This window comes from Falco cherrug, chromosome 3 (genome assembly GCF_023634085.1).
Source record: "Falco cherrug isolate bFalChe1 chromosome 3, bFalChe1.pri, whole genome shotgun sequence".
Classification (NCBI taxonomy): Eukaryota; Metazoa; Chordata; class Aves; order Falconiformes; family Falconidae; genus Falco; species Falco cherrug.
Genome location: NC_073699.1, coordinates 48,322,647 through 48,342,415, shown reverse-complemented (window position 1 = coordinate 48,342,415; position 19,769 = coordinate 48,322,647). Strand labels below are relative to the sequence as shown.

At 40.6% G+C, this 19,769-nt stretch overlaps 1 protein-coding gene across 1 annotated transcript in view; it reads left to right on the top strand.

Annotated features, from left to right (window-relative positions):
- Positions 1-19,769, top strand: part of XKR4 (XK related 4) — a 231,569-nt gene that overhangs the window by 147,652 nt on the left and 64,148 nt on the right. Inside the window, exon 2 of the mRNA XM_055705303.1 lies at positions 2,884-3,083. Within this exon, the coding sequence (XP_055561278.1) occupies positions 2,884-3,083 (200 nt within the window). The remainder of the gene's footprint in view (positions 1-2,883; positions 3,084-19,769) is intronic.

Genomic DNA, 19,769 nt, shown 5'->3' with positions numbered 1-19,769 from the left:
TGCTAATTTGCACACCTAACATAAATTGCTGGTGCAATTAATTGTGTATGCAAATGAGAAAGTTTAGCTGTCTAATCACCTGATTGTGCCTATAAATCAGTGACAGTAATTATGTGTGTAAATGCTCATTTCAGCCTGCAATTAATTTGGCCAAAATTGATTGGACAGAAAAATCTACCCTAGGCTGAAATCCAGTGTGTAAAAAGAGAAAGTATCTTCTTCCTCTGCCTCTTGTGTCTAAATTGCAGAGAGCTAAATAGACAAAGAGCAATGATTCCCCAGTCCCCAATAACTCACTGCCAGTGTTTCACAATAAAGTGCAATGGGAGAGGAAATATTTCCATAAGGGTTCATTAATCACAACATATTTGCCATGCACAACCACTCTGCAGAGCAGGTAAAGAACCCTAGGGGATGTTGCCTGGCACAGCATGTCATTTTCATAATAGGAAAAGTATTTTTTGCACAAATGCTGTAGAACTGAAGTTGCAGATGGCTCCACTGGCAGAGCTTGAGCCTCCTGGCACAACCCTCAGCAGCCAAAGCTACTTTACGTATTTATAGCAAGGGTTAGTAATATCTCAAAAGAAGGATGCTGAAATGCCGTCTGCCCCCTGTATGTGCACTATTCCCAGATGCACCTCTTTGGGAGGACATGAGGCAGGCCAAACAAGCCCCATCCAGCAAGCAACACCGCGGAAGAAAATCCAGGTCTTCCCTGCCCCTGGTGTGCTGCAGGAGACTAATGAGAGGTCTAGGAACAATTAAACTGATTGTGACTGAGAAGCTGGGAGTCTGACGGACCCTGTTAGCAGAACTGTGCAGCAAAAAGATGCCTTTACAGCTCAGCGGCTTCTTTCAGATCTGGGCAGCAAGCCATTTCACATTACCTAACCCTGAGGACACCAAAGCGCCCCTGTTATCCCATCATACTCTGACCCATCTAGACCTGCTCAGTGTTTTGCATGAGAGGTAGGGTTGTGTTCTTGTTTACTGTACCTCTGTGGTTTCAATCTCAGAGTGGTTCATTGCCGCTTCACTCCCACATGGGACTTTGATAAAATCCAAAGCCACCTGGTGTGATTTTAATTTAAATGTGAATTTAATGTGTTTTCCTTTTATATTGCTATGATGTGTATTGTCAAGAGAAATGCTTCAGGCTCAGATCTGGCCTCTCAGCTGTTTCTGTGCTACTCACTGGTTTTGTTTGCATATTCCTGAGTGAAGCTGTCCCTCTGCAGTGCTGTGTGTATTGGGTGCAAGGGTTCATTGGGTACAAGGACAATGGTCATTCTTCAAGGGGGCAACTGAGTCTCGGGCTGCTCACCAGTCAGAGGCCAAAGATCTTCGCATCAGCAGAAAATACCTACAGAGTTACAACTGAATGGAAGAGGGGGATGAAAGGTTGCATGCAGCCTATATAACAATGAGGGTTCCTCAGTTCATCATGCTCCACTGGTTATGAAAAGGATTTTAAGACAAGGATTTGTGAGAAGGAGAAATACTGAAATGTTTTATCTTAACCAATTAAAACAATTCACATTAGAAGTGGTGAAAATTTGCTAACTTTTTTCTTATTAGAAAATATAATCTCACTTTTAAAAAAATGTGCTGTGGCAGCATATTAAAAAGATCATAAGGAAATGCTTCAGGACCAGGATGTGAAAAATATGTCAAGAAAGAAGAGAAACAGAGGTCCACATCAGTTGATAGCCCAACAGGGCATTCCAGTAGGATGCAAGACATCCTGATGGAAGAACAGTATCTTAATCTTCAGAGTTTTTTGTGAAGTGAGACTGTTTGTTTCAGCCAGCCTAGATTAATTTTGAACTAAAATTGTAGGAGCAAGGTGGGAACCTAGACTGACACAGAATAACAGAGTGGATCAAAATTCACCCAGAATAGCCGTTGTGCTGTGACACAGGTGTGTCGTGGGAAACCACTGCAAGCTCTGCAAAGGTCATGAAAAGCACCACATCAGCTGGGTGGCCTGGCCATCAGAAGACATCCCTCATTTTCTAAAACCACTCATTGTTCCTGCACCCACTAAAATCTGTTTAATTGGCTGGTGGCCAGGTGTTTTTCCCCCAGCTTGCACAGGCCACCGGAGCTGACACATGCTTTCTGCCTGTTACTTCTCTAATCTGCTGGTTACTACTGCCAGCAGCAGCCTGTTGGGCTCCTGGTTCTGGCTTCTTATTGCTGCTGCTGCACGGAAGCTATTGTAGTGAGTCACTTCTAATCACCAAGGGAACCCACAGCCAGATCTCTGCTCCCCCTAAAATAGGAACTCACAGCTACATCTTCTCTCCTCCTAAAATAACCAAGCTATGAGAAAAAAGCACTATATATTTGGCAGTATCTGAAATATGATATTCAATGCATTAGATGAGTGGAAAAGCAGTACAATGAGCTTAGCCATAGCAGAAGCCCAGGCTGAGACCACTTAGGTTTGCAGGTGTAGGTGGTCTTCCAAGTCCACAAAGAGCCATGCAGAAAGGAGATGGGTTCTTTGCAGGTTCTGAGCGGAGACCATTGCAGAATGAGCTTTCCCCCACCATTATTTGAAAAAACTCTGAGGGAGGCTGTGTAATCAACACATTCCCCTTATATTTCAATTCAGAAAGCTGCGTCCTTGAAAGGAATGCTATTTAACAAATAAGACTATGCTAAGCTTTTTACATGGATTTATGAAGGCAAGTCTTGTCTTCAGTTTAGTTTACTCGTATCACGTCAACAATTATAAATCGCAGTACAATAATCCTTCTAAATAAATGTTCATTATTTTAAAGTATATTGAAAAAACGTTTACTATTTTCAAGCAGAAATGTTACCTGTAAAATATCGTTCTGCATTTCTATAACCTCTCTCTTTTACTTCTAGGTATTTTCACACAATATACTTGGGTATTCGGAGTCGACAGAGTGGAGAGAATAACAGATGGCGGTTTTATTGGAAAATGGTGTATGAGTATGCAGATGTGAGTATGCTGCATTTGCTAGCCACGTTTCTGGAAAGTGCACCACAGCTGGTCCTGCAACTCTGTATTGTTGTACAGACTCGTACACTCCAGGCTCTCCAAGGTAGGGGTTCATTTGATCTATTTGTTTTTTATCATTTTAGGAAGATGTAATTTCTATACATACATATTTATCCTTCTTTCAAACTGCCGTGTGCCTTGTACTCCTGGCATAAGAGCAAATCTTGCCTGCTAGCTGCTATTAAGCTGATAACGACGACTCTGTCAAGAAAGCCTGTGTTGCTGGAGCTTTTTTAGCCTTTCTTATTGGCCCTGCGTTGTAGGTAGGATTTGTAATGTTTTGCTTCCTGCATATCCTTGTAATGGAAGAGCTCTTCTGATTATCCACTGGGCCAATGTGAAAATTGCATCTAACTATGGCTCTTCTCCCTATGCTTCTTTCTGTGAATGTTTAAAGCCCTCCAAACTGCAGTAATGAGGTTCACATGGTATTATGCAAAACAGAAAACAGCTATTTTGTGAAGAAAATGCCACTGTCTATGGAATATGTGTCCCTCAGTTCTCAGCCACGTTTATCTGAAATAACACAAGTCATCATCTGAGCATTACAACAATACTCCTTCAAGCTCTGTGTTTCCTTCTAAGGTTGATGCTTTCAGCAGGCATGATTACTTCTTTAAAATGGTAAATGCATGCATATGTCCTGCCATAGGGTTTTGTCAGCAATACAGACAGAAGAAAATCTCATTCTTTGCTACTTGTTTTGATGCTGCTTTTGGATACCTGACAGCTTTCCTTTTGTATTGCACCATTGTTTTGCCTTATGGCTGCGGCTGGGCAGAAATTATTAGCAAGGGAATTAAGATGAATGATAACATGGGATCCAGAAGGTGACACAAATGTCATGAGGCAGTGAGGAGTGAGAAGGAAGGGAGGAGGAGCAGAGGGACAGGGGGAGGAAGGAAATGCAGCATTTTTTACTTTTTTTTGTTTCTAAGAAACAACTCATGTGCTTGCCACTGTACAAGATAAAACTGTGACGGCACCTTGCTGCAAGAAGCTTTGGGTCTAGTTAGCTTATTATGAGTAACATGCAGTGAGACTCATCGGGTGTAAAAGGACTGGGAACAAAGTGGGTAACTGTGTGAAGACCTTGATCCTGGGTGGTTTCCTGTGGATAAATCAGAGCCTTTTCATTTACCTCCCCTTTGGACTGACATCTAATGGCAGCTGTCCTGCTTCCTGTGTTTTTGTGTTTTGTTTCTTTAGATCTAAAACTGTCACCTTAAGGGGAAGAGAAAGCCAAAGTTTCTATTTTAATTAGCTGATGCTCTGTACAAGGAGGGTTGCCTAAGCATTTCCTACAGCTATTTCTCAAAATTATGCTGCCCCATACCAACCAGTCAAAACAATTATCATTAAGGAGAAACTATTATCACTTCTAGAAGCTTTGTCCCCCTAGAAAACGAGAGTCCAGGGAAAGATTTAGGAGAAGAATATAACCAGAATACTATATGGTCAGCTGTAATCTAGCTATCTTCATAAACTATTAATACAAAAGGCCTCTCACCCTCATTTTAGTGCAATAACAGATCTGTCTATGAAAAATGTGGCTGGTGAGTAGGCACTAAGCCTGCAAGTGGTTGTTAATTAGAGAAAACCTGCAACGCTTCCATTAAAAGGAAAAATGGTTCCTGAAGCCTGCAATCAGCTCTGTGAAATCTATGTATCAGAAAGCAGAAGGAAATAAAACTATAATTATGGATTTCAGCTGAGAAGGCTGAAAATATTTACTTACCCTGTCTTCACCATTTTCTTCCATCTTCCAAGGAGAAAAGGCTCCATTAAAAAAAACCTAAGAAAATTAAACAAGCTTGTAGCGTTTTCTTAAACAGTAGTACCATTATATTCTCCTGATGAAAGCTAATAAGTTTTATTACGTTGCCAGCTGTGAAAATCCTTTTTCTGTTCTCTCTCCTTTCTTAAAGAAATGTTAAGGATAATACGTTGCACTATGGGATAGTAGATTTGCTGTGAGGTTGCATAAAGAGAGCATAATTTCTCTCAGTGATATCATACTTCAACTGGGTGTTTTAAAAGGCCTAGCCATAAGGTATACGCTTCAGCTAGCTGTCCATTCACTGAGCCTGTTATAGAGATTTCTAACATGGATCAATAAACAGAGTGTTTGATTGATTTTCTTTGTTTAGAGAAAGCTACTTGGCTTTTATTTTTGTTCTTCTAGTTCTCTGTCCCACAGGACAAAGTTATCATGACAGTTGATAAATGCCATCACTGGTCCACATTCTTAAAAGTAGGCTTCCATCACAAACCACAAATTTGGCATGGGAAATGAATGATACTGCAAATGTCTTGGTCTATAAGCAGGGTTTTTCTAGCATCAAGCCATTAATGACCACAGGAAACACTGTTAAATATTTTATTTATGAAATTGTCTTTTCCACTCCAAATGCACCAAAATAGTATCATTCCCAGCAGGAGAATGTTGTCAGTGTGACTGAGGATTCCTTATTTTGTAGTGGGTGTTGGCTAGGTGTGGATTATTTCTTATTTCAGCCCATAAACCCTGCTAATCAAGGTAAGACATGCATTCAGGTGTGTACATACATCCTTATGAAGATCAAGAAAAATGTCACACAGTGTGTGCAAACCCTTCCCTCTCAGTCATCCACACGCCACAGTAAGGGCCACTTCAAAAGCCCAGAGGGTGCACCACAAGGTTCCTTTAGGACTTGCCTGGGCCTCCTAAGCATGAATAAAAAAAATCCAATGTGAACTTCTAGCATGGATTGCATACCACTGTACCGTGGCTGCTGCAGCAGAACGTTGCTTGTATGGGAGGCCATAGACAGTTCTTATGAAGCGGCATCGCTTTTCTGTGTTGGCACCCAGAGATACCAGAGTATTGATAAAACAGTACCTAAATTATTATCTAAAAATCTGATTCTTCTTTAAGATTTCATCAAAACTGTCACAATTAGAGGCAATGATCTTTCTTATTCTGCCTACACCCAGCAGCAGGGTCCTTCCCAGTGTGGAAGAAGTGAATTGGCTTATGGGGGAAGCTGATGATTTCTCAGTGTTAACTCCTCAGGAAGACTAACTTCAGTATGATGCTGGACTAAGCTGGAGCTGTGCTAACCCCTCTATTAACTCCACCTTTTCCACCCTGGTGGTTACTTTGAGTTTGAAGAAATATCCACTCTCTAGAAGTTAGTTGTGCCTTGAAAATAAGTAATTCCTTGGTCTTTTCCTCATGGGAGTCTGTTTCCCTTCCTTTCCCTTTATGTGCTCTGAGCACAACACTCCCACAGCAGCTTTGCTGAGCCAGCAGCACCTTCAAACTGTATTGCTTTTTTTGCTTTTTTCTTTCTTTCTCCTCTCCCTTAATTACTCTGTAGGAAAGTCATGTCCTAAGCATCTTTGTGGTGGGAGTCACTAGCTTCACCAGTCCTGTTCTAGGTGGGAACTATATGAGGAATGGGGCAGCTCTGCAGGTGAGCCAGTGTCAGCGACCAGAAACAGCCTAACAGCAACAGCCTGGAGGCCAGGGGGGACTAACTGACCTCAGTGCCAGCTTGCATACACCAACCACCTGAAACTCCTTGGGGATTCGGGCACTTTGCCCTGTGTTTTCAGTTCTGTTCCCAGGGCTGAGCAGCCAGGTCCTGCACTGGATCTACATCTAAGTCACACGGAACTGAAATACCAGGGTTGAAAGTGTTTGAATTATTGGATTACCCCAACAAACTCAGAAGGCTGCAAGTAATTCCCTTAAAAATGCCTCCACCCTTCAAGCCATTTAGCAAATAAGCTGTAGTTTCACAGTCTTTGCTATAAAAACAAACATTTCCACAATAAACTGCCATAGACTAAGTATTGGGCCAATCTGCTGACACAGTAGTCTAAAGGCTATGAGACTCTTCCTTGGTTGTGGCTCCAGACATGCAGCGTAACGGTCACTTCTCACTACATTTGCTCTGCTGGCTTGACAGGTTTTACGACTGACAAACTGATAGACAGACCTGGGCTGGCAAGCTGGCTCAGTGGGGTTATTCTGCGATCACCTGAGGCCAGCTTACCTGCACACTGCCCCTGAAAATCTTTGATTTAATCATGGAAAGTCCTGCCAGCACCTCACCCAAGCTGCATGCCCCTTTATGTCACTGGCATTGCTGTGGCTGCACGCTGGGTCCCTCGGATACTTTTATTTCCCCATTGCTAACTTGGCTGAGGCTCAGTGGGATCCAGCCGTGCTCCCTGGGGCAAGGGGCTATCATACAACTGGTAGTGCCAGCGCTGCGGAGGCAGGGGAGGCACAGCATCAGGGTGGATAGGAAGGGTCAGGGCTGTCCCCTTCTGTGGCACCTTGTTTTAGAACCACACCTGCAGACTGGCGGTCATCCCTTGGCACTCTCTTTTTACTTCTTTTGATTTTCCTACTGTGCCTTTTGATTTTAGAAAGACTTAATATCTTAAATTTAGTAAAAAGCATCAAGAAAAAAATCCTGCTGATCATCTGATTGGAGAGAGACTCCTGTCCGTCAGCATACAGTTACTGTTGTCTTATTCAAGGGCACAGTGTTCTAGCTGCTCTTAGATGAGCAGATCAACAAGATTACTCCCTGGATTTACCACAGATTTCATTATTTATGCAGTATTAATTAACACATTGTTTAAATTATAGATTAGCTTCTCGTTCCTGTTTACTGCGTATTATGCTGGTTAGTCAGCACTTGACAGTTTTTTCTTCATCAGCCCCTGGCAGGGGTTGTTCTGGCTTCTCCGTACAGTACTATTAATCAAAGTCTCTATCAAAGTTTAATCAAAGTCTAATCAAAGTTTATATCATATTCTTAACATAGGCTGACAGTAGTGCAGAAGCAAAATGAGAAGTTCAGAACAACTTATAAATTCATCAAGTTTCATTGAAGTCACCACACACCGCAGAGCTGCTGGATTCTGCTGAAACATTTCCAGAAAATCTCCCTGGCCAACCATTTTCCCATTTTCTACCAGCTCTGTTGGAAACTCCTACACTGTTCATATGCTGACACTGCAGCCAGCATACAAGAGTTCACAGTGCCAGCAAGCACTGCTCTCCAGTCCTACCCCAAACAAATTGCTGTTCCTGCCTGAGCTGAATGAGAAGTTCAGAGATTTGCTAGCAGTTTATGACATGGCTGATAGGTCCTAACTTCATCTGGCAGAAGGAAATTATGTGTCAGCTAGTTCATTAAAAAATCTCTGGCAAAGCTCATCCTCATGCATCAGGAATTCAAACTCTTTTCATATCAGTTGTGAGGACAATGCTACACACTTACATGGCTTTTCTCTTTTTTTGTTACCTGCACAGCAACTTTGGATGTCTCTGTAAGGTGCTGCCTACATTTGCAGTGCCCTTTAAATAATAATAAAAAAAAAATATTCTGATGTAAAATCTTATACAGTTCAATGTATATTTATATGGAAATAAGGTGCAGCACTTGAGTTCTGGGCAAGCTGCCACTGCTTTTCTCTGTGCTGTCAAGGTTCTGCACCACTGCAGTTCAGCGCCCAGCCTTTCCAGGGAGAAGGAAAAGCAGAGCAAGCAACAGTCAGAGGTTCTGCCTGCAACTTGGCAAAACAGATTTTCAGTGACAGGAATGAACAAATATGATATACGATGGAGTAAATGTGTCTTCTGCAAGTGACTTCTAAACTTATCTGTAGGCCCCTTTGCCAATCTTAAAATGTTATTGTGCACTCATTAGGATAGAGCCATATATTAGCACACCCTTGTTTATGATAGGACTGGAGAGGACTTCCTGAAAGCCATCATGTCATATATTCTATTTCATAACCTGATTACAATCTTAAAACTACTTATACCATTCATATCTAATATACCAGTTGGAAGTTTAATTCTATGATTGATAGAGACCTGCTGCTGCTGTCCTGCCTTTTTAACTTCACCAGCAGTCTGTCCCTATTTATCGTTGTGCCATCCCTGGTTTTACACTTGTTCCCTAAGGAAATGAGGTTCACGTGGTTATATAGTTCATTTCTGTCCTTCAGTCCTGACTTTTAACATCTCAAAGATAATTATGTTTCTTTAGATTTTGTGAAAAAAGCAGCCAAGTCAGAGTTAAAAACAACAAATGAGAGCCTCCACTAAAAGGAAAAGCAGGCAGATTTCAACTGTTATTCTTTTTTTTTTGTAAGGCACCAGCCACCAATCAGTCCAAATATGCATCCTACCAGACAAGGCATTGCAATTCTCTCCCCTGCCCAGTAAGACTATTGTGACAGACAGATGGGATTAGGGAATAAGAGACACTTTGATGGGAAAGTAAGTATCATTCCTCCTGCTGCTCATTCTGTCATCTCATGAAATGTTCTGCATTCTCTTGATTATCTTCAAGACTTTCCCTTCATCAGTTCCAGTCTGAATTAATCTCGGGTGAATATGGATGACCAAGACTGTACAGACTACTCCAGATTACATTTCTCATGGCAGTATCTCACTAGGTATGATCTAGGATTGTAATTCCCTGTTGACTCAGGCATTGCACTGGTTAATCCTAATTATTCCATGATCCTTTAAAACACACAGGCTCTTCTGGTGTCATGTCAATCTGATAAGGCTTCAATTGCATTAAAAAATTTATTAGCAACTAAATGCATGTAATGAAATTTCATCTCATTTCTGCTTTTCCAGACTGCGAGGTACTCCTAATTTTTCCACATATCACTCTCCTTTTCTATATTGATAATGTCTCCCAAAATCTTATTAGCGTATTACTTTTTAAAATCAAGGTCATTAAGAAAAATATTCAGACAAGATTGCTTCCAAGGGTAATCAGTACTGAAAAAGGTAATAATAATTCTACTCCAGCTCAAAAGTGTTTCAATAGCATTTCAACATAATCTTGCAGTGTCTTTTGCTAGTTCCTTTAACTGCCTTAGATATCTTCTACTAATCCCCGTCTTCTCAAGCTTCACCAGTATTTCTCCTTTAGCCTGGTAATCAACACTCTGCCAGTTTTGCTAAATTACAGCTGCCACATTTTGTTTGTTGAGAAAGGGGTTATAAAAGAGAGATATCAAGTTAGCCTAGCCTCTGTGGTTCTTTTATGATCTGCTTTTTTTTTTGTAGGTATATGTTATTTTTTATCTTCTTCTACGTTTGCCTTCATTTTAATTAGGTTTTGCTTTCAAAGCTGCTCTAAAACTTTGTATTGTGTCGAAGCCTAGATTGTCAGCCTGTTTTAGCCAGGTGCTTGTGAAATGCTTCTCACCAGCAGAAGGATTTCATACACCAGCATTTTTGAATCCTGAAACAGGATTCTGGTTGCACTGGGTGAAAACAAGGAGCTTTGAGTTTTGCTTGTATCTACAGTAATGCAGATTTCCTTCCTGTTCTCATTTCCCATCAGCTGGCTCTGTCTTTGAGCCCTTGTTTCAAAAGCCCTTTTTGAAAATTGATCTATAAGGCACAGCCTTCATTGTTGATCATATTTTTCCATTTCCATCTAGGCACCATTTTTGAGGTGGGTTTGCACACAGCTAGGTTTTGAGGGGTTTTCCAGTTTTTTTGCTTTGCAGGGTTGAAAAGCTCCAGAAATTCTTCCATGTTTTGCCTTAAAGAAAATCCAAATCTCCTCCACAGAGAAGTCCCCGAACAATTAACTTCTGCTGCCTTCACTCATTTCTTTAAAATTCTGATAGGCAGACTTACTAATGGATCTATTTTTGCTTATCCATCCATTTTATTTAAATGAAACCAACATTCATGTGATCCGATGTTATTTTTTACAAGTAGCCATCCTATAACAACCTCAATGTTTTCTGTAACTAAGTTTAGAAAGAAGCCTCTCTGCTTTCTGTCAGGAAATCTGTCAGTTGTCACACTCTGGAATATCTGTGCTGCCTTCAGTAGCATTTGTTCTCCAGTCTATATCTGAGAAATTAGAGTCTGCCATAATGAGACAATTCTCCACAGAATTTCTCCCTGTAATAACAGTTTGAACATCTCTATCCATATCCAAATTTAACTCTGGAATTCTACAGCAGGGTCTAACAACTACCCACTATCTTTCCCCAAAGTAATTTTGTATGCAAACAGACTCTATTTTATCGGGGATCCCTTTCTGAAACATCAGTCTCTCATTCCATTCACACACACCGCTTTTACCATTATTTCCATCTTTTCTGAATACCAGCTCCCTTTCAGTACCTATGTCCAGGGTGTGATTATGAGTCCATGATGTTTCTGTAACCCTATATCTCTCCTTATAACCCTATAGTGCTTTATGCCCTGTACCCGCGACTATTTCGTGTATTTCCAAAAGTCCCGTCCCTGTCCATTCATCTATCTATAGCTATGATAAGTCAATACAACTTGTAAATGTAAAAGAGGCGATTTATGCATTGTGGCAGGGACTGTCAGCAAGATAAGGAGTCGGCAGCGTCATGGTGTTATTTCTTAGCACATCCATAACAAACCCAGTGTACAGGACCTCAACCCCTGAAAGTCGGCCAGAGAAGATAATGAGCATTTTTCTTCTTTCTGTTTAACTGCAGGGAAAAAACACCATAATTCCTCTAGCAAAATCAGGAACAAGAGTGGAACTGCCTTCAACATTTTTTCCCAAATGATATGTTGTGATGACTCTCTTTTACTGAGCTTTTGCTAGTATATTTATCCTTGTTTCATTCCTAAGAATCAGTCATAAAAAGACCACAGGATTACACAGCACTATATAGACATAGCAATATGAGTTTGTGATACAATGCCAAAAATAATACTTGAGGTGCTTGGCCACTCATTTCCCATTTTTTGCCGCTCATTAAATCACAGGAAAAATGAATATACCATGCAGGTCATTCTGAATGAATGGCAGTAAGGCTTCATAACATACCAGCATGAGATTTGCGTATGCCATTTTAATAGAAAAATTCATTAAAAAACAGTATTAGGAAGATTTTGTCTTCTTTCTTCTGGCCACTTTAGATATCCTAGTGATGTTTGCAAATTCATATGTCCTCAGTTAGGCTTCAAAACCCTATTGAAAAACCTCAAAAAATTAGCTGATTACCAAAGATATTAGGTGAGTGCCTCATTCACTAAATTTTGAAAAATTTTGTCATATATTTACATAGGTGAGCCCAACTTTAAGCACATATTTTGTAATATCTTAAAAGTATTATGCCAGTCTCAAAGGAAAGAACTATAAGTGTTTTTATAAACTTGTTTGCACACAAACACAATTTTAAGATTGGTTTCTCAAGGCATTTCAATGCAGCTTGTCCCAGTACCAAGCTGATAGTCTCACCAGTCCGTGGCATTTCCAACTCATACAGATTGAGAGATATAATTTCTTAACTTGTCACAGAATCAAAGAACAAGTTAAGTTGAAGGTTCTTCAGGAGATCATCTAGCCCAAACCCTGCTTGAAGCATGCCCACCATGGTCATAGATAGATCAGGTTGCTCAGGGCCACGTCTCTGAGTTCTGCGTACTTCCGTGGATGGAGATCTCACAGACTCTCTGGGTGAATTGTACCAGTGCTCACCACCCTGGTGAATATTTGTTTTCTTACAGAACTTCCCTTACTGCGATTTGTGACTGTTGCCTTTTGTCCTTTTGCTGTATACCTCTAAGAAAAGTTTATCCGAGTTTTCTCTATAATTCCCCTTTTAGGTGGGAGAAAATGGCAATCAGATCTCTCCCCTTGCTTCACGCCCCTCTCTACCAGCCCTCTGTCCAGGCTACACAAGCCCAGTTCATATGCCATGTGTTCCAGCCCCTAACCATCTCAGTGGCCCTCCACTGGCATCGCTCCAGTTTGTCATTCTCTCCTGTATTGGGGACCCAAAATCATATGGACAAGCAAGAATTTTCCTTTGCTTTTGTCTTTTCCTGGCTCCTCTCAGAGTGCTGAGGTCCCTCAGCAGGGCAGCCCTGCCCTCCAGTACGTCGGCTGCTCCCCTCTGATGGGTCCGGCCTTTAAGATCGTTATGAGTCTGGAGATATTGTGGACAGAAAGTCTTTATTGTTGGGGGGGAATGGCAAAAAAAAAAAACCAACCCCAAACCCACCATGAAAATTACTTTCAGGTTATCTACACCTTTTTAAATTTAATAGTGGCTCCATAAAGCTGCTAATATATCCGTATATTGGTGATAAAGTGGTAAAGTGGTAAAGACAGCCTGGGACACAAAGTAGTGTATGTAGTTTCTGTGAGCGTGATATATTGCCTACACACTGAATTTTATCTGTTGGGGAATATCAGAAAGTTAGTGGCATATCCTTCTGCTCCCTTTTTGTTGTGCTGAAAGTACATTTGCCAGAGAACAAATTCCTAGCTCAGTTTTGGGCTACTGTGTTTTCTATGACTGGTACTTTTGTTCAGGGATGGGAAAAAAGTGATGCATGCTTGGCACAGAAAAAAACTTCCTTGTGTCTAATATAGCAGTGAGAAATTTTGATCGTGATTGTGTCTTACTCAAAGAGTGCCCAATACTGCAAAGATAAGAATTAATGTGAATTCTTCATCATGCAGTGGCCTTTAAAGCTTCAGTCAGGGAGCCAAATGTACATGTCCAGCTTTACTCCAAATACCTCAAGATGTATTTGGAGTAAAGCTGGATTACTCCAAATACAAGTTCTGAAGTTTTCTCAGCCTTTTTTTTTGTTAGTGCATGATATATCCCTTCCCTTGTTCATCTTGCACTTTTTGGCGTATATGCAAAATTACCTTTTTTGCCAAAATTTACCGGAGAAGTAATCCTTTCTGTTGAGAGTGATTTTAGCTTTAGAAAGTTGCAGATCATTTGGGACTGCATGTTTTAAAATGTGTCTTGCATGAAGTTCAAGTTTGATTCTATACAGGATATACTACAGATGATGAAATCACCTATGGAAATTACTATCTATAAATTATAAGTATTGGTATTTTTCTGTTGTGTATACACTAGGTGAATATCGAACTGCAAATATAAACAAACCCCCTTGAGTTCTTGCTTTGTGCTCAGTATCAGTGAATAGCCAGTTCTACAATGAGTCTCAAATGAAAAGTCCAGTCTGGCATAGGAGGGTCACCCCTGTGGGCACCTTCTTACCAGAGTCAGTGGAATTGCTTTTGTGAATAAAAGCTATACACTGGGCTGGAGTTTACAGGACCATTGTTTTACAAAAAGGTATTAAATAGCTCTGTTTTGTGTTAGGCTTGACATTTTACCTAACCTAATGGGGATACAAATCTATTAAATGTATTTTATTAGGTTTTTGCTTCCCTGACTAAATTATAATGAAAATAAATTTAATTTTTTTTTTTCCTGTGGGTGTTATTTCTTGTAGTGTGTCAGTTAATAAGGTGGTAAACTATATTCTGTTCTCTGTATATAATGAATACAATTTAAGAACAAATCATTAATGGCTTTTGCATTACAGATGAAGACTGAATTTCTAGTTTTGGTTTTGATTGGGGCATTTAGTGCATCGTTTGCGCATGGGTAGCCAGGGTGCTCACATGACTTAAATAGCCTGGGCAGGAAGACTCTCATGATAGGAGGCTATTGAGTCGCTATTGATGCCAGTCCATTACATTTAATAGACACTTCATCTGCATGCTCTTTCCCACCCTACAGACGTTTCAAGGTGTAGAGAAATTCTTCCATTCTCACACAATTGAGACAAAAGCATGAACTGAATCCTCTCTGTGGGGTGCTGTGGCCCAGCCACAAATAGTCCTCCCCGTCACCCCCCAGCAGCCATCCGGGACTGTCACAGGCTTTTACAGGAGCTCTGGCAGCGGCACCTTCCTGGAGCACCCACCCAGTGTCACCAGGAGGACACAGCAACACTGTGGCAGGGTCAGAGAGCGGCCAAGGGACTGATGGGGAGCATCCCACAGGTGCTGGGCAGTGAGGCCATGGGGCTTTCAGGACTCACGGGTAGCAGAGTTCTGCAGCAGCGAGCCCCTTCTGCCAGCTGCCATATTGCTCTGAGCAAGGCTGCCGCCGTGTCCCTGGCAATGGGGACAACCGAATGACTCACGAAAAACCTGATTCACTGCAGTTTTCAGTCTGTGAAATTAAATAAACTAACCCCCATCTCAGCTTACTGTTTTATGCCGTGCCAAAATCTGCAGTACCTCAGGGGCTGCTTCGTGAGCCGTGCTGTCGTCCTCATCACAGGGGCAAGCGAAAGACGGGGTGTACCCCACCTTCAGCCATCTGCTGCCACCCCTGCGTCAAAGCCCTCGGAAAGCTTATGCAACTTCAGGCTGTTTTCAGGTTTTAATGAGTGCCTTCAGTGCTCTCATATTCTTTCCTGCTCTGTGGAAAAATGTATTGAGTGGTTCATTATCATTGGAAAGCTTGATAGATAGGAAAGAGCTGTTCATGCACCATCTAGTTAAACTGGATCTTTACCAGGTCTGTCGTGCCACAGAAAGGCATTCAGAGCTCATTTTGAACTCCGAGGTTAGTCACTCCTGGTAATGAAGCTTAATAAGTAAGATGCCCCAAAACCATAAAAAATTGAGCTCTGGTGATCTTCCTGATCCTGACCCTAAGTGGCATGGTAGCATTTACTCTCTGGGTGCTCACAGAAGCTTGTCATCCTTATTACTTATATATAGCACAAAACATAACTGCTTTCTTAGGTAACTGGGCTCTTTGCTGGTTTTGCTCAGCAGAAGGCAGAAAACATGCAACGTGAGTCCAAGGCAACAGTAAACTGAAAACAGTTTCCCGTGTCTTTTCTTCAGATCCACTGTAGTCCCAGCAGGTCTCATAGGCATGTCATGAGACAAGGACTCTCATCTAGAGGTTTTTAATCAGGTATTTTACCTGCAAGCACAATATACACTGAAATGGCTTGCAGTAAAAAGTGGTTCTTCTAAAGTGATGAATATTTTATATCTTTTTGTTGGCATTTCCTTTAAAAAGTGTGATTTTTACTTTCCACTCCTATGGAGTCAGTTTTGTTTTAAAGAGCTATCTCAGAAATGCCTGAAAGTTTCTTGAATGGTGAGTCAGCAGGAAAGAAATGGGGTTACAATCATCTCCTTGAGGAAAAAGTCCAAAGGTGTTTTCTGGTTTTGATGGTTCTTTTTTTCCAGTCTTTGAATTTCACTTCCTTGATAATGCAGGTAGCAGCAAAAAGGGGGAAAAAGTTGGGACGGGTGTATGATACAGCCATACACCTGGCTGACTCATTCCCCACACCTGCTCGGGGGTGGTTCACTTTCAGCTGCTTCAAAGCCATTCCTTGAAATACAGAGCTCTGCAAGCAAGGGCAGGATCAGGCCTTTGGCTTCGCAGCAGCAGCACATCGTGTGGCAGCAGTCTTTGGAGCCAGATGGGTTTTCTGAGCAAAGCATAATGGATTGCAATTGAATTGATATTTTAAGCTAACAAATGTTTAGATCAGAGAGGCTCACAACACAGACACTTACAATACAGGGCTGATTGCAGCATGACAGAAGCAACTAAGTGTTGTAATGGGGAAGGTGGTGTCAGCATTTCACTTCTAAATTTCAATTCTCAACGACTTGAAGCATCTGTAGAAATTCACTTTTAGCTGAAGCTTGAAAAGGACATGGGCCAAGACCCAGAGCAATCTAAAAAGGGATCCCAGTTCATCTCTGTATGAAAGGCTTCCCAGTATGAAAAAAAACGAAATGTAAGAGGGTAGTAAAATCTGCTTCCCCACAGATAGGGTCCTGTGTTTGTTTCTGAAGCTGAAGCAGAAGTGAGGCAATGAGAATGAACAGAGCTTTGAAAAAAGCTCTTCTGAAAAGATCAGCTGGATAAAATGTAAAGTTGCAAGTGATCTTGAGGAAAGCACGTCAGCCTTACTTCACCTAACATGAAAGCTAAAGGACAGGTAAATGAACAATGACAAAGTCAAAACTGTGTATTGAGACCATGCTCTCTTTAAACCATTAGCCTGTGTAAGGTATCCCTTTGTCGTAAAGTATCACTGAGGCCAAGCAACCAGTAAGGGTGACCAAGGATTGAAGAACCTTATTATTATTAAAAGTAATAACTATTAATAAATTATCATTATTAAAGTTAATAGCCATTCATAAAATATTCATGTTGTTGTTGTTATTATATTCGGAATTCTAACAGCAAATGCTTACAATCCAGCCATTCTGGTGGTATTCACTTGCTTGTATCTTTCAGAGTTCTGTTTCCTGAGGTAGAAAAAGCCCTTTTCTTCATGGCGGGTTATTCCTGAAGTGTTTATCCTAGGATTTCTTATACCTTTCAGTGAAGTGTCTTGCACTGGTTGTTATCAGCAACACAAATTAAATAGCTGGCCTGCAAGTCCAGTAGAGCTGACGTGTCTTACGTTCATCTGTTACTATGCATGGGGAACTCTTCTGCAGTATGGACTTTTTCTCTCCTACTCAAGGTTTCATAAACAGAGAGCAGTCACCAAGACCAAGTCTTTTGGATTATACATTCAGAAATATTTAAACTAGCTCTGCAGAACAAATTAGGAAGATCAGACATTTAAAAATATCTCCTGTTTTGACAGTCTTGATATCTGTACACACTGTGAACTGATTTCCAGATTTAATGCTAACTAGAGAGCTCTTTATGCAGCCTTAAAACAGAAGAGACAGATCACTGCATATACAGAAGTTAAAAGGAAAATTGAATGGTATTGTAGAAGATGGTTAGACAAATACCTTAATGTAAGTAATTTGTAGAACAAAGTCCTCAACTAAGAGAGAATTCCAGTTAGAAACTTTCACACATTTTTCTACATATGAGCCATACCTGCCATGAAATACAAAAGCCCTGCTGGCAAGACTATGGAAAGATAGTTCTCAGATACTGAATACCTGGTCCTAAGAACTATATAGAAAACTTTGCCAAATGTCTCCACTGCCAAGTCTGGAAGGAGAGAAGATAAAGATCTGAAGTCTGAGGAAAGCTGGAATGTAATGAAGAGAACACCAGACTTTTAGATCAAGTCTTTTGGGATGCTGTGTTTGTTTCTTCCTGTAACACATCAATGACCTGTTACTTTGACAAATGCTTTAAAAATTGGATATCTAAAATTAGGAAAAGGGATCCATAGTTAAGCACATAAATAGGTAGTCTGCTTTTCAAATGGATAAGCATTTGTAACTTTTTGTAAAAAAGTTTACAATTATGTGTTTGTAAATATGTTATGGCTACAGAGGAATTGTCTAGATACCTGTTGACCAAATGACACCTTGCCCCATTAAAAAACTGAAATCATATAACATTGAAAGCCATGAAAATATTTGTGAGACTTTTTAGGATATCCTGTGAAATCGTTAATATCTTGTAGTCTTGTGACCAATAATAATCCTGTCACTAGATATTTTGCAATTTATAATGCTTTCTTGACTCCATTAATAAGCACCTTAAAATCATTACTGGATTTTGAATACCGACATTTCTTTAAAATATGGGGTTGTCTGGAACACAATTATATTTTCTTTCATTTTTGCTCTTTTATTGAAGTATCTCATGCCCATCAGACTGTGGACTTGCATATAAGTGCATCTACATGTTTGCGGCCTGATAGGATGGCCAAGAGGAACAAAATCTTTCCTTAAGGAGATTATTCATTAACTAATATTTACTTTTTGATTGCTTCCCCCATATGGACACAAAAACATACATACAAATTCATTAGCACCTCAACAGTGAGTGCTAAAATGTTCATTAGTTTTTCACAGAGACTATTTGATGCTGGTTCCAGTTAAGCACTACTGCCCAAACATTCATTCTCTGGTTTATTAATCCACAGTGACAAATCCTACTTCCTCCTCCTTCTTGTCATCCCCTCCATTCCCCCTCACAATCACACTTTTCCCTCCCTGCCATTTGCAGAAGATGCTGGATTTAAGGACCATGTCATAAATTTTGAAGAAAAGGGAGGTGATGCTTTCAGCCAGTATTTCTGTTGTCAAAAACAGATGCTGTATCTGCTGAGTGTCTTTGTGTACAGTCATGAAAATGTGTTCAGCCCTCTAAAGACATTACACAGACTATGATGGTACAACTCACAGTGTGTTTTTATCACAGCCTCTCCCAGTAGTTAAAGGAATGTCAGGTGTCAGATGAGAAGGGTCACCAAACTGACTCTCATGCAATGAAATGCAAAGAAACTAATAAAACAATGCTAAGCTATAAAACGATAATCAACAAAAATCAGCAATGCGTTATCTAACTGTGTCCAAAGTGAAGCAAGAATAGGCAAACTGCCCAGAGTGGTTCATCTATTTATGTGTGGAGGGACTCACAACTGAGATTAGAAATTTCTAGGCAAATATGTGCTAAATTTGTGTTGTTCTTTAGCTGGGGCACAAGAAACATACCCATCTCTCCTCACTCAGGACTGAGAATTCCCCCTGTACATGGATGTCCTAAAAGCTATATAAGTTTGGCAGAAGTCTGCATGACTGCTAATGTTTCCCTTAAACAATTGCAAGGAAAAAGAAATGAAAACAAAAAGCAGCAGTTAAGTGTTTGATCATAAATTGCTCTAGCCTGTGTGTTTGCATGTCCCAGTAAGCTTCAGGGTTTCACCAGGGAATGCAAATTAAAACTGACTGCAACAGTTAGCTCTAGATTTTGTTGTCAGGGAGCAGTATTCATTTTCTTCAGTGCCTGGTTTCTGTTGCCTTTCTGTTTAAGAGAAAAAGAACAAAAGGAAGTAAGGAGACAGATCAAGAGATCATGGCATGAAAACTAAAATATGCTAAAATTATACCTTCTTACTCCC